The 13,545-nt window shown below is 35.9% G+C and overlaps 2 protein-coding genes across 2 annotated transcripts; both read right to left on the reverse strand.

Annotated features, from left to right (window-relative positions):
• LOC114722085 (11-oxo-beta-amyrin 30-oxidase-like) lies at positions 1 to 2,567 on the reverse strand. The gene is made up of 5 exons (XM_028908015.1): positions 2,244 to 2,567; positions 1,907 to 2,124; positions 1,511 to 1,761; positions 866 to 1,259; positions 1 to 571 (listed from the first exon to the last, which is right to left on the reverse strand). The coding sequence occupies exons 1-5, from the start codon at positions 2,533 to 2,535 to the stop codon at positions 140 to 142; spliced, it is 1,587 nt and encodes a 528-aa protein (XP_028763848.1). The 5' UTR covers positions 2,536 to 2,567; the 3' UTR covers positions 1 to 139.
• Positions 2,568 to 3,844: 1,277 nt separating this feature from the next.
• LOC114722020 (F-box protein At1g80960-like) lies at positions 3,845 to 6,603 on the reverse strand. The gene is made up of 4 exons (XM_028907928.1): positions 5,617 to 6,603; positions 5,384 to 5,521; positions 4,499 to 4,657; positions 3,845 to 3,850 (listed from the first exon to the last, which is right to left on the reverse strand). The coding sequence occupies exons 1-4, from the start codon at positions 6,601 to 6,603 to the stop codon at positions 3,845 to 3,847; spliced, it is 1,290 nt and encodes a 429-aa protein (XP_028763761.1).
• Between the last annotated feature and the right edge of the window lie 6,942 nt (positions 6,604 to 13,545).

The following is a 13,545-nucleotide window of genomic DNA, read 5'->3' on the forward strand; positions in this document are numbered from 1 at the left end:
TATAAAAACACAGTGGTATATCTTAAATTTCTGTTGACATATATAACAATGTACATAGATGACACTTCCGTCGTTCATTTATATGTAACTAATAAAACTTTCCTAATAAACTACGCACCACAATATGAAATATAAAATCCTATAGTTTATGCAGAATAATATGAACCCCATGTCGTGGCTGAATGGTGAGATTGTAGTGAGGGGCATGAGAATATGTTGGGGAGAGCTCAAAGCAGAAGCGCTGGAGTATGAGTGATAAGACCATCTTAGCCTCTAATAAGGCAAAGTTTAATCCAATGCAAATCCGAGGACCCCATCCAAACGGGAAAAATGCAGCGGAGGAAGCACCTTTCCCTGCCTTTGAAATTCCTTCGGAAAATCTCTCTGGTTTGAACTCACCAGCGTCATCACCCCAAATTCCTTTGTCATGGTGAAGCATAAGAATTGGTAGCAGAACTTGCACCCCAGCTGGTACTAACAAATTCCCAAGTTTCATGTCCCTTTTAGGACACCGTGTCAACCATCCTGCCGGCGGGTATAACCTCAAAACCTCGTACAAGATCATGGTCAACTGTAGTAGCAAAGTACATTATTCAAAACGCGTCATTTCTTAATATAAAAACTATTTAATTAATTTAAATAGATTAAAAAAAATCAAATAAATCAGTTAATTATAACAAATATAATATAATCTCCCTAAAGCACTTCTGTGTACAACATTAAATTATACATCAGTAGGTAAATTTATTTGGACAAAAATGATAAATATAAGAAATAAAGTGGATTAAAATTTTATATTTACGATAAAATCTGGTCTCCCAACTAGTTTCAATATTAATGACCGGAGCAGAGGAGATATTCTTACAATCTTGAGGCGACTTAACCCATCATGATCTGGAGTTTGGTTGCCAAAGACTCGTAGGACTTCTTCCCTTGCACGTACTTGCCAATCAGGGTACTTAGCCAACAGCATCATCGTCCAAGCAAGCATGGACGAAGAGGTTTCTTGGCCTGCAAAATAGAACAACTTGCATTCCTCGATCACATCTTTCATACTCAACCCAACGTTGTTGTTCTTGTTCCCTCGTTCTTTAATATCCTTGTGATTGGATTCTAGAATTATGCCAAGTAAGTCACTCTTATTGGCGGCTTCAGCTAACTTCATAGCTTTCTCCTTCTTCTCAATTATACGCATCAGAGAAGCTTCCAACATTCTATTAATTTCCTTCATCCTCCTTTTCTCCTTAGCGTATACTACACTGCAGATTCATATCATCAGCACCATGAAGCTTAAAAAGGTCTGCTCGAAAGTTGGCTATCGCTTTTTATGTTTACTTCAACCAAAAAAAAAAAAAATCTATTTTTATCGTATCATTCTGTGTTCATATCAGTGTTCATTGGTTAGTCCTTGCATAATACGAAGGAAAGTGAGTGGCTCAGCGAGTGGTTATCAGGTTCAACATAAAATATTCTTCCAAGTAGATAGAGTTAGATAGAGTACTGATCTTACCTCCACAGTGAGTTGTGATATCTGATTACATTCTTCATTATAAGATCGCCTAGCTCCGAGAGAAGTTGGAAAATTTTTCTGCCTTCTTCATAGTTGCTTCCAAAAGCTGTACGAGAAATAGCATCCTCTGTGAAATTCTTAAGCCAGGGCCGTACATCCATTTCACATGTTCCATCTGAAGAAGAAGACAACATATCTTCCCATTTCCTTATCATCTCATTGCAGCTTTGGGAAAAGCTTGGCATCAGAGCCTGCGGCAAAATGAGTATCAAAATGAGACACTCTCAACATACAATACTTAATTTTTCTATAATCTGCATGCACAACTTTAATTAAACCACAATTAACAGAGAGATAGTCATTCATTTCAATCAAGAAGAGAATTTAGTAAGGAACCTTCAATTGTTCAGAATGGAATGCAGGATTGATGATCTTTCTATGTTTAGCCCACTTTTCGTCTTCATAGTTTGCAACACCAGTGGCCATATACTTAACAATAAGAATTGCTTCAGGCCTGGGGAAGTCATAGTTCCTGTTAAACGCCTCCTTCACTTGCTCTGGGTCCATCAGAATCACCCTTGGTGTCGTTCCAAACCACATAAATGAATTCTTACCTGCACTTTAACTGTTACTAGCTAATTCTTGAAGCAAGCTCAAATAAATATAAACAAGAAAAATGATATATATATATATATATATAGAGAGAGAGAGAGAGAGAGAGAGATTATCAGACCATATTTGTTGACCAAGTGGTGGACAAAAGGGACGACATAGGGAGGTAGATCGTGGGAATGAGAAGACATGGATATGGATGTAACTTTTTCTTGCATCTGAACCATTTCCTTCAAATCTCCAAACCATAATCTATAAGGATTGGCTTTAAGGTTTTGTTTTCTGAGTTCCCTTTCCAGCCTCTTAGGGTTCAGCCACACCCTCTCCACCATCTTCCATCCCCATCTTATCACTGTTATTACTGCTGCAGTGGCCACCAATAATAATAATGCTGATACTGAAGCTTCAAACATGTCTAACTCTCTGTGCTTCACGTGTTGAGAGATCGATCTTGGTGATTTGAGGTTTGAAGAGAACAATCTTGAAATGTTATTTTATATATTCGAGCAGCGAAATGCCCTTCCGAATTTTGATAATTTATATGTCAAAAGTCCTAGTCAATTGACATCACTCAAATGTGTTTGTATATGAGAAAGTCATCTGTTTTGCTAAGAAAAAACGTGCGACTATATGTATTTTGGAGTTTTGCTTTTGTCGAATCTTTGGGATAACATCTCATGAAAGGAATCGAAAAGGACTCAAGTTTATATTAATATCCAATCCTTTCTCAGAGTCTACGTATGGATATCATCTACGTTGTGATCAACAATAATTGGGCTAGTTTATTTCATTAATCGGTTAAGAAATTCACAAACTATCGTAAGACACGCAAGGGCGGCAACAATTAACATGCCCCCTTCCCTCACAATACGGGTAAACTGTGGCTCAACTTTTATTTATATATATATATATATATGTATGTATGTATGTATATGAATATAAAAACATGAACTTTACCATGGTTGATATTCCTCCTATACATTGCACAAATACTCCTAAAATGGCTAAATGCTCCAAGGTCTACCCATCTATTTTGATTGCTTTGTATTACTTCTGGTTCTTAATGTAAAAACTAATTTGACATTCAATTTGATTATAAATATAAAATTCTAATTCATTTTGTATCTCGTATTTGTTCTTTTTTTTAATTAGTTCTTATAATAGTCACATGTTAAAGGTTTTATTAAATAGTAGTTTTAATTAATACATATGATTAGTAAGGATATTCTAGGAAAGACAACACTAAATTATTACAAATAACTAACTTGACAAACTTCCTTAATATACTCAAATTAATCCATTAGCTCTTATATTAAAGGTCACAAGTAGTATTAAATGTTTAAAAAAAAAAAAGAACTAGTTATAAAAAGGATATGGCGTGACATATATCTCCTAACAACCCCATTCGCTTTCACTTACCAATCTTCCCCGTTTCTTATAATTTTTTCAAATAATAAATAAATTAGTTGGAGTGGCCTTGCAATCTTTGACCTTTTCTTTTTTTTGGATCTGAACACACCTTTACTTAGTTAGCTGTCATTGAATGAAAATGATAGATAGGTTCCTTGTGAAATTTTTTTTTTTTTAAGATAATGATTAATGAATTTTGAATGTGCAACATGACGCCCAGGATGAAATTAAACCTTGGGATAATCCATGTTGAATAATACTACGTAGTAGGCTTGAGACGAAGTTTTGTAAGGGAACTGCTAACCATTTAATCTATCCCTGCTCAAGAAAAAGGAAATTATTAACACATCATACCAAAAAGAGAATCATGAGTTCAAGGAACTAAAGTATTAATATTCCTTAGTAAGAGGTCGAAATGTCATTATTCCCCACTAAAAAGGCGACATTACTTTTGCTGACATATTTGGTACTGACGAAGGCGTAAAATTTGTCAACAGAAAATCCAATAACATTATAAGAACACTACTAACAAGGTTATGGTCGTCTCATCAAGAAAATACTGTTTTTCCTTTTATGATTTTAAAATATCAAAGGTAAGTAACAAATGAAGTTACTGTAAAGGCATCCTTGCATGTATGACATAATTTCCACTCACAAATTCACAAGTGTTCAAAGGCTAACAGATTAGACACTTGGTTACCCATAACCAAGGACATTTTTATTATCCACCTACTAAATGGAGCATTACAAAGTCAGAAATTATAATCATACTCATTGTACTGAACACATATTATCACTTAAGAATTAATTATAACTTATTAGCGCCCTGTTTTGGATCTCATGGAGCTCAAGTTCAGCACTGTGTATTTTGAGCTTCAAAACGATTGAAAGTTTTGGGGAAGCATTGCTAAGAGTCAGCAGTCTTTCTTCTTCTATTGGTTGCCTGCATATAATTGTAATTCTCACCAATTTCCTACCCTTTGTTATTATGTGCTTTAAGAATTCAAATTCTTGATTATTTCCTTTGAAACCCCTGAGATACACAAACTTCAACTGGTCATGGACACAATTACAAGCAACTCGAAGATCCCAGTAAATACCTCTATTGGCCATATCATTGTGAACCTGTAAAACAGAAAAAATTGTAATTAGCAAGGTGCGTGTCTATCGGCGAGGGCATAACTATTTCTATTTGAAAGCGCTAGTTTGAACTCTTTCTTTTTTATTTTGAATTTTACACACACACACACACGCCTACTTTTTCCACAGGAAAGAAAACTTATACATAGTACTCCATGACCTTCCCAGAATTTGCACTCACCATAACCTCTCCCATTCTTGAGCTGCTTTTGGTGCCATTGAGGCATTAAGGCTTTGGCAAATTCTATATGTCAAATCTGACTGGTCCCTAGCTTGTTTGGCCTTGCAAATAGTAAATGACTACCCTGATTCCTGAAAGTCTCTTTCTTCCTCCCCACAATACATACCTTCCTTAAAATTCAGGAATCGAACCCATGCCTGGATAATTCTAACAACATTACAGTTGTTGGATTGAGTCTTTTCTCAGGGCATAACTTTCTCTGGTTAATTGACCCAATTCAAATGATGTATATAAAATAGTGCTTTCAGAGAGACATTAGAGGACCCTCATGTGTAGTAAAAGCGACCAAGTGTGGACTATATATAATGGAAATTTACATTCAATGAATATGCAATATTAAGTGGCATATATATTGGAAAACAGACTAGCTAGATAGGGTAAATTCATAACCTTACATGTGCAATAATCATAGTTCAACACAACAGAAATTGAGAGCGAGCTAGCTAGTGAAGTTAATTAATGTCACATACCGGTAACGTAATTTCAAGAGTTTCAAGACGGGTGCATAATTTCATGAAGGTTGAAATCAAACGACAATCTTGTACATCATTTAAATCCATGTCAATGGAGAACTTTGACAAACTCAGGAAAAAATTGCTCCTAGAATCCTACAAAGTGAAAATGAAGACACTGTTAATTAGCGCCACCAACAGTATACTTAAAATAGGGACATCACAACACTAATAATTCAAAGAAAACTTACCCAAAAATGACGATAATTACCAAGAAGTTCGGAAGCTTTGAGAACTTGTTTCCCTGCAGACAATGCAAACATTTGTCCAAGCATCGAGTTGCTGTAAGAATGGATAACCCTTAGGCTTGGAGAATAAATTTTCAAACTCCCAGGATAAGCTAGAGAATCAAATAGTAAAACCTCAAGCCTCTCAGCAAAAACAACTATTTCATCAAGTTCTAATACACTCAGTTGCAAGACCTTCAAATTGGGATTATGGATTTGAAGTTTTCCAAACCCATAAGACTCAAGGAGACTAAAATTCTCCAACCCCTGACAGTTCTCCAGAATTCCTTCTAGGGTTTCATCGTCTATGTAAATATTCTTCAGAATCAAGGTTTTGAGATTTTCACATCCCACAAATGGTTCTGGACTACTCAGTGTATAGTGAATCAACTGGAGCGAAAACAAACCTGAGAAAATCCCCGGAGGGAAATCAGGTTTTGATCTCCTCTCAACAGCTTCATAAATGTCAAGAACATTTTCGATTGTTCCCATGTCAAAAAACTCACATTCTAGGCTTAAATTTTTCACTTTTTTAAACTTTGCCAGTTTAACCCAGCACACCACTTCCTCTCGAGCAATACTATATGGGAAATGGATGAATCGACAGCTCGGTAAATCACCAGAGTGACGAATCAAAATGACAGAAATCCTCAGACCATAGCGCGTGAGACCTCGATTCAAGGCCCTACTAAGTTGTGAATAAGGATCCTGTGCTTCTAATGGGTTTTCTCTTTGAGCTAAAGGCATTATCATTCGCTTCCCGTCAATCTCAAGATGGGGAGTGAAACGCCATAATCTCCTCCATCTTTTTGAAAGCACGCTTGTCCTGATAGCTTCGTCTATCGGAAGCTTAGAAATAATGAAGGACAAAGCTTCATCAGGGAGTTGGCTGATGAAATCAGCCTCCTGATGTGCAGCTCTGGCCAGGGATCTCGATCTGATCCTAGTCATTTTTTCTGAAGTGAATAGGGTCTGGAAATTCTGGTTTGATTTTTTTTTCCCAAGAAACTGAGAATGGAGGGTGAAAGGAGGAAGAAGCAGAAGATGAATATAAGTAAATAACTCGACCGTTTCTTGTCTGCATGAATGACACGAGGCTTGCATGTTTAGACAGATAGAAATTGTCTGGCTTTGTACATTTTCCGATTTTGGTAATGGGTTTTAAATTTGAGTTAATGCCTTTCTTTTGAGAGTGAAAAAATGTGGTCTTTTTACCAATAAAAAAATTATTAATCAACACTATTTTGATTTTTAATTTAGGTTAATGTCATTTTTAGTCTTTAAAATTTGATTTCATTTTAATTTCAGTCTCAAAGTAAAATTTAAAACTAGCTGGTTTTGATCTTTGAAATCTTATTTTAAAGAATAAAAACACTATTACAAGAATAAAAATTTTCAAGCGAAGCAAAATGAGCAATAGATAAATGGATGAATCGGACATTCCGCCATTTGGATGCCATGTTCGCATTACTGATTTTCCCATTTTATGTTGGTTTTAAACAAATATATTTATATTTACCTTCTATTCTTGTATTTATTTAATACTCTACCATGTTTGGATTTTCCAAGAAGTGGTTTTCAATGCATGTGAACTCATAATTAATTGCATTAAAAATTTTAACCCCTTAGTATTTATTTGTTTTTTATTATTATCCAATAAATGTTTTTTTCCTCTTTTGAACCTACCTACTTCCTACTAATATTTCACCCTTTTTTGTAAGAAAAATAAACTAAAGGACCCATAAAAGAGCTTATAGGCAATAGCCATCATTTATATGACTGGTTATAAATTTTTGAAAACAACGCTTATCAGCAACCATTATTTGTCTAGCGCATGCAAGTTAGCACGAGAACGAGGCAGCTAGTTTTTTAAGTGCACCATGAAAAGCTTTTGGCAGTTAATCTTTTAGACGGTAAAAATGTGTTTTTATTTTTTAAAATTTACATAAAATATCACTTTAATAATTTCTTAAAACAATAATATCGGCACAAAAATCATCAACTTTGGGAACGGTATTAGGATCAGAATAAACTTGAAAAACCACTTTATTAAATTAAAAGATCAAACTGAAATACTCCTCCAGTTCTTAATATAAGACCCATTAAACTAATTTGATTATGGTTGAGAGAATATCTATAAGGGTAATTTATAAAAAATTAATAAATATAAAAAATAGATTTTATATTTAGGACCAAAACCAACTCAAGAATTGAGTCATATATTAAGGACCAGAGGAGTATCTTATATAATGTAAGAAGACCAATAATATATTTTTGCCTTTTCCCCACATTATTGGCTTAATTATTAGAGACCAGAGCCATCATATAGATAAGAAGAATCTGAAAAGATTCAACTTAGATAAGTAGAATATTAATCCAAAGGGCATGACACTTAATTTATTGCCAAAAATTGACAAATTCTACATGTCACACTTATATCACCAATTCATGATCCGTCGTGATGCTTTATTTTGTAATTAACTCCAAATTATTACTTGAACAAGCTGTAATTAAAGTTCAATTCGATCATTATATTTTAAAATAATGAAACGCGTTAATAATTGCTCAACTTCAAACTAACGTTTAGTTAATCTCTGACTCCTATGGCATTAACTAGGATTTAGATTCTTCGTAGTCAAATATGTAACCTCTTCTGTTTTGTATTGCCCTTCCTCATGAAAAACGATTTTACGTACAATATTTTTTTAGTTTGTTTAATTTTATATTATATTATATTAGAAAAAAATTATTATTCCTTTTCTCCCTTATTATAAGAAACAACTATCAAAATTACACTATTTAAAATAATAGACGTGTAAGATGCACACATATTTCTTTTGTTAAAAAAAAAATGCCCACATATTTTCCAATTTTACAATTATTTGTAGGAGAGTAAATGAGAGATAATGAGTAAAAACTTATTGTAGAGAGATAATAAATGACTTATATTTCATAGGGGTAAAAATAAAAAAAATTAGTTTGGAATTTTAGACAAAAAATATTTTTTTTCCTTATACTTAGGGATAGAAACATCATCATGAGAAAGATTCTCTTATAAAAGGGCAAATAGAGTACATGGTTAAAAAAAATATAATTGATCAAAAAACTCATAACAAGTTAACAACAAATAATAATGAGAAATAACTATGAAGTCTATAATGTTCTCTTATGATTTTTTTTTATAATTACATTTTTTTTCCATGAGATCTGAAGATAATTTCTGCATTAAATTATCAATAAATAAAGAGGTCAAAAGGCCAGAAAAACAGAGAGGACTGCTGATGTAGCCAACGCAACAAAGTTCGAAACAGGGTACTCTGTCTCTGCCTCAAATGGGTTTTAACAATTGAAGCTATACAGCTCAGATTGAGAACGAAACTGAACTCATTCTTATCATCATCCCAAATCTCCGCCATGGTGAGGCCAAAAAGTATTGGTATGAGAACCTGCATGCCCACTGGTACTATCAAATTTCCAAGTTTCATGGGTCAAGAAGGTCATTTTTCGTGGTTTTACCTGCCTTCATGGCTTTCTCCTTCTAAATTATACCCTTCACTGAAACTTCCACCGTACTACCAATTTCCTTCATCCTCCTGTCGTCCTTAAGCGTATATAAGCCTGCAGAACGATTTGATTGGTACTTATATATAGGTATTCCAAAAGTGAAAATGGCTTGTGGGAATGACTTAGATATGATTTGATACATAGAATTTGTATCAATCATATGTGTCCTTGGGGTATGTTATTTGCTCCGCATCCATCAGAATCAATCTTGGTGTCTGTCCCAAGCCATTTATAAAACTAGCTGCTTTTATCCAAGTTGAATAATTATCTTTTTAATATGGATTAGAGTGCTGACCGTGCATTGCACAGTTTTGGAATATTTCATGTCCGAGAATAAAATTCCATCATTACTTTCGCCGTAAGATTCCTTGCCGGCCCCCTTCTTTCTTTTCTTTTTTCCCCCTCCGTCTCTAATTCTCTGCATTTCTCTCATACGTCAGTTATCCAATTAAATGGATGAAAGGTTCGTGTGAATTTTAAGTATGTATATAAAATTTCATTTACACATTATCGGGTATATAAAATCTTACTGACAGTATATTTTAGAATAAATTGCTGGTGTACGCTGATAATATTGGGCTCACAGGGGACAAAGAATCTGAAATGAAGGCCTTGACTTGCCCATGGCATCTTCCTTTTCAGATGATCTTGCAGGTTTCAGTAAATTCCTAGCACAAATTTGTAGCCCTTGAAGCCAATCCTTTCCTCCATGCCAAAACCAAGCATATAGAGCTTGACTTGCATATTAATCATAAGCGAGAAAATATCAACAGCTGGTACATAGTGGGATAACCAGGTGGCGTTGGCAAAACAAAAAAAACAAAAAACGACAAAAAAGGGAGGAAAACCAGGTCCCAACTTCAGACCAGGGATAACGTGTCATGATCCCAAAAGAAGTGGGCTCAGAAAATGACCCAAAAAGGAGGAGATGGAAAACGTGAATATTCTGAGACTTGGGAGACAGTATAATAGGGACAAAATTGGTTATGGGAGGGGTGTGGATGATTTTGGATGATCTTCTCTCTCTGGTCCCACTCCTGGGAATCCTCTCTCCCTCTGCCTCTAGTCTCTTACCCTCTCCTCTGTATCTTTTCTCTGTTTCTATCGGTGTGTTTACAGTACTATTCGAATGTATTCTCATATGCCTTTGGTTATAACTGGATTGAATATTTAATACATGTTGATGATTCCATTGTGTTGAGGTATTTTGAAATTTAGATTATTACAAATGGTGCTTTCATTGAGAGTGACTCCCTCCATATTAGCCGGCAAGTCTGATGAACAGGACCGGCCTGAAGCTGCAATCAAGAAAGGGACTGTTATGACGGAGCAAGTATCGGACAGTTTTTCTAAGATTATTACGAAGATGGATCGTATTATTTCGAAACTGGAATGGTTAAATTCTAAACTTAACGGTACCATTGAATCTGATGAGGATGATTCTATTGTTCAAAATGAAGCTAACAGTGTTGCCATGAAGGATTTCTCTCGCTTGGATCGAATTGAAGCGGTGTTGAAACGGAGGGGATTAATCAATGATCTTCCACCCTCTCAGAGTCCAAGCTCTACAGTGCACTCATTGCCAACCCACGAATCCTCTTTACAACCAGAAATGAAGCCTTCGCAGAGTTCTCTCTCCCAAGCATCTGATATTCATCAGTCTTCCCTGTGTCCCGATAAGGTTGAAGTTCTATGGTCAACAAACTATGAACCTAATCCTGAACAAAGTGATGAGATAGACCATCACATGATGGCTACCGACGATCCGGCAATTACTAACCCTATCAACTTCGACGTTATGAGCTTCGATACAACTTACCAGGTCGCTCGAATCCAGGCAATCTCCAGAGAGAATGAAGAGAGCCTTCTGATTCCTGTATTTTATTACTTACAGGCAGCGCACAACTTTAATGACTGGGCCCAACCCTCCATATTCTTTAGCTACCCTATTAATGCAATCAGCCTTCTCCATCTGCAAGCAGTTGTCGGACAAGAGAACAATCCACTTGGGGAGCTCTTGCCTCCGATAGCAATACTCACGGAGGAAGCGTCTCTCATTGCTTTGATCAACAGGTTGACGCGCACAAGGATGTTTGATCCTGGTATAGGATACTACACACAAACTACGCTCCAATCAGATGTGCACAATGGTTTCCATTGGAGTTCATTATCAGAGGTCAAATGCAAGATTACTACTCCGTGGCCACATGTCCTTTCCTGTGTTGGGACATGTTTTTCAGAGATAAGAATAACGAAAGTAAGCTCGACCCAGTGTTTGAGTCTCTTTAATATCACTAATAATGGTAATCTCAATAACCATATTTTTGATGGTGAATTGGACGTGCTTAGGAGCCAATAGATTAATGATTTCCATAATTATAATCATGTGGGGGTGGACATAAACTCGTTTACTTGGTTGTCTCTGCATGCTGCGGGTTCTTGGGCTATATATGGCATTTTGGGTGGGATGTATATGGAATTCTACGGGGCAACAGGGCAAGCAGTGGGGAACCATCAAATTTTGAGTTGGAGCTTAAGTAATTCGGATTTCTCAATTGGTGATGCTTTGGTGACTACAAATTTGCCTTCATCTTTATTTCTTAAGGGATCAGTTATAAGGTCAAAAGATTTTAGCATAGGAGTCAATATGGATGTCTTGTTTATCAGTGGCAGTGCTAGTGTAATGTTTGCATGTTTTCTTATATGGAAAACTAACGAGAGAGATGAGGAAGATACTAAATATCAAGAATTATTAGAATACCGTCCACACCAAATATGGCATGGGCATATTTCTGTTGCCATTGAAGAATTCCCAAACCCAAAGGTAATGGGGTTTGGAGGGCAGGGAAAATTTTATAGAGAGGGTTTACAAGATGTGATGAAAACTGCAGAAAAACAAATCCCTTATGACAGTGGTACGAAGGGAATGAGGGAATTTTTGTCTGGAAATTCAGTGACAAATTTTTTTGTAAAGCAGTTCGGCAAAATGGTTGTCGTTCATGTTGCTCTAGTTGATGTTAGTTATCATCAAGTATTTGATGTTGAGAATATTGAGAGGATCAGAAACAGACTTGGAGAGCTAGAGATCAGATTTGGTTTGGAACCAATTGTAGTGGCAGAGAAGGATTATCATGGTACTGATCTCCCAGGTATTCTACTTGGCTGGTCTTTATATTTGGTTTTTATTAGAATACAAGGGGTATTGGAATTTGTTCTGCACCAATATTTGCTGTGTAACGTTGATGGGCTTCTTTGCTATGGAGACATTATAGTGATGAGCCACCCCACATATAGAATGCCTTACTTCCCTTTAAATGGTGGGACATGCTTTATTACTATAGCGTGGGGTATACAAAAAGATTTTCCTTGCAGAATTCCTCGTGCAATTTTGATTATGAGTGCTATTATAACTTCTGGAACTTTTCACGAGGGAGTTAAGTCATGCATTTGCAATCATGTTTCTTGGACCTTTTATGATTATGTTTCTTGGAATAGTTTGGACCCTCCTACGTGGCTTATCCTTACTTGGAGCATGATGAAAAGAGGATATCTTAGGATCATAGATGTGTCCTGCAGTGGGTTCCGCGCCTATGTGTTCTGCAGGATGAGAAATGGGTACCACATATATCTAGATGTTACTGCCCAATTTCCCCATTTGATAGTCATCTCAAGGTGTTCACAATTTCGGTTTATGAAGATTTCTTTAGCCTCTTTTGTTGATCAGTGGTTAAAACATATATTTGTGGACCTTGAGGACAAGGTCCATTTTAATGGGGGAGGTAATGTCATGATCCCAAAAGAAGTGGGCTCAGAAAATGACCCAAAAAGGGAGCCCCAATCACATGTGCAGGCACAGCCAGAGGAGGAGATGGAAAACGTGAATATTCTGAGACTTGGGAGACAGTATAATAGGGACAAAATTGGTTATGGGAGGGGTGTGGATGATTTTGGATGATCTTCTCTCTCTGGTCCCACTCCTGGGAATCCTCTCTCCCTCTGCCTCTAGTCTCTTACCCTCTCCTCTGTATCTTTCCTCTGTTTCTATCAGTGTGTTTACAGTACTATTTGAATGTATTCTCATATGCCTTTGGTTATGACTGGATTGAATATTTAATACATGTTGATGATTCCATTGTGTTGAGGTATTTTGAAATTTAGATTATTACATAACGTCCTACCATATATACACTCCTCTCATTCATCATCGCACCAAAGCTTTCAACTTACCCAAGGCAATCAAAGGAAACTTTATTTCCCTCCTTTAGTAAATTTGCATCAGAAACGTGATTTTTCAGTAGACAGCAAAATTAAAACTTGCTAACAGAGCCA

Source organism: Neltuma alba, unplaced genomic scaffold, assembly GCF_004799145.2.
Source record: "Neltuma alba isolate B1F8T4 unplaced genomic scaffold, ASM479914v2 tig00012081_pilon, whole genome shotgun sequence".
Lineage (NCBI taxonomy): Eukaryota > Viridiplantae > Streptophyta > Magnoliopsida > Fabales > Fabaceae > Neltuma > Neltuma alba.

Coding starts and splice junctions, on each gene's coding strand:
- LOC114722085 (XM_028908015.1), bottom strand. CDS start 2,535: ATGTTTGAAGCTTCAGTATCAGCATTATTATTATTGGTGGCCACTGCA. Junction 1,762..1,906: donor TCCATTCTGAACAATTGAAG/GTTCCTTACTAA, acceptor ATTTTGCCGCAG/GCTCTGATGCCAAGCTTTTC. Junction 1,260..1,510: donor TATCACAACTCACTGTGGAG/GTAAGATCAGTA, acceptor ATGAATCTGCAG/TGTAGTATACGCTAAGGAGA.
- LOC114722020 (XM_028907928.1), bottom strand. CDS start 6,603: ATGACTAGGATCAGATCGAGATCCCTGGCCAGAGCTGCACATCAGGAG. Junction 5,522..5,616: donor GTAATTATCGTCATTTTTGG/GTAAGTTTTCTT, acceptor TTCACTTTGTAG/GATTCTAGGAGCAATTTTTT. Junction 4,658..5,383: donor CTCTTGAAATTACGTTACCG/GTATGTGACATT, acceptor TCTGTTTTACAG/GTTCACAATGATATGGCCAA.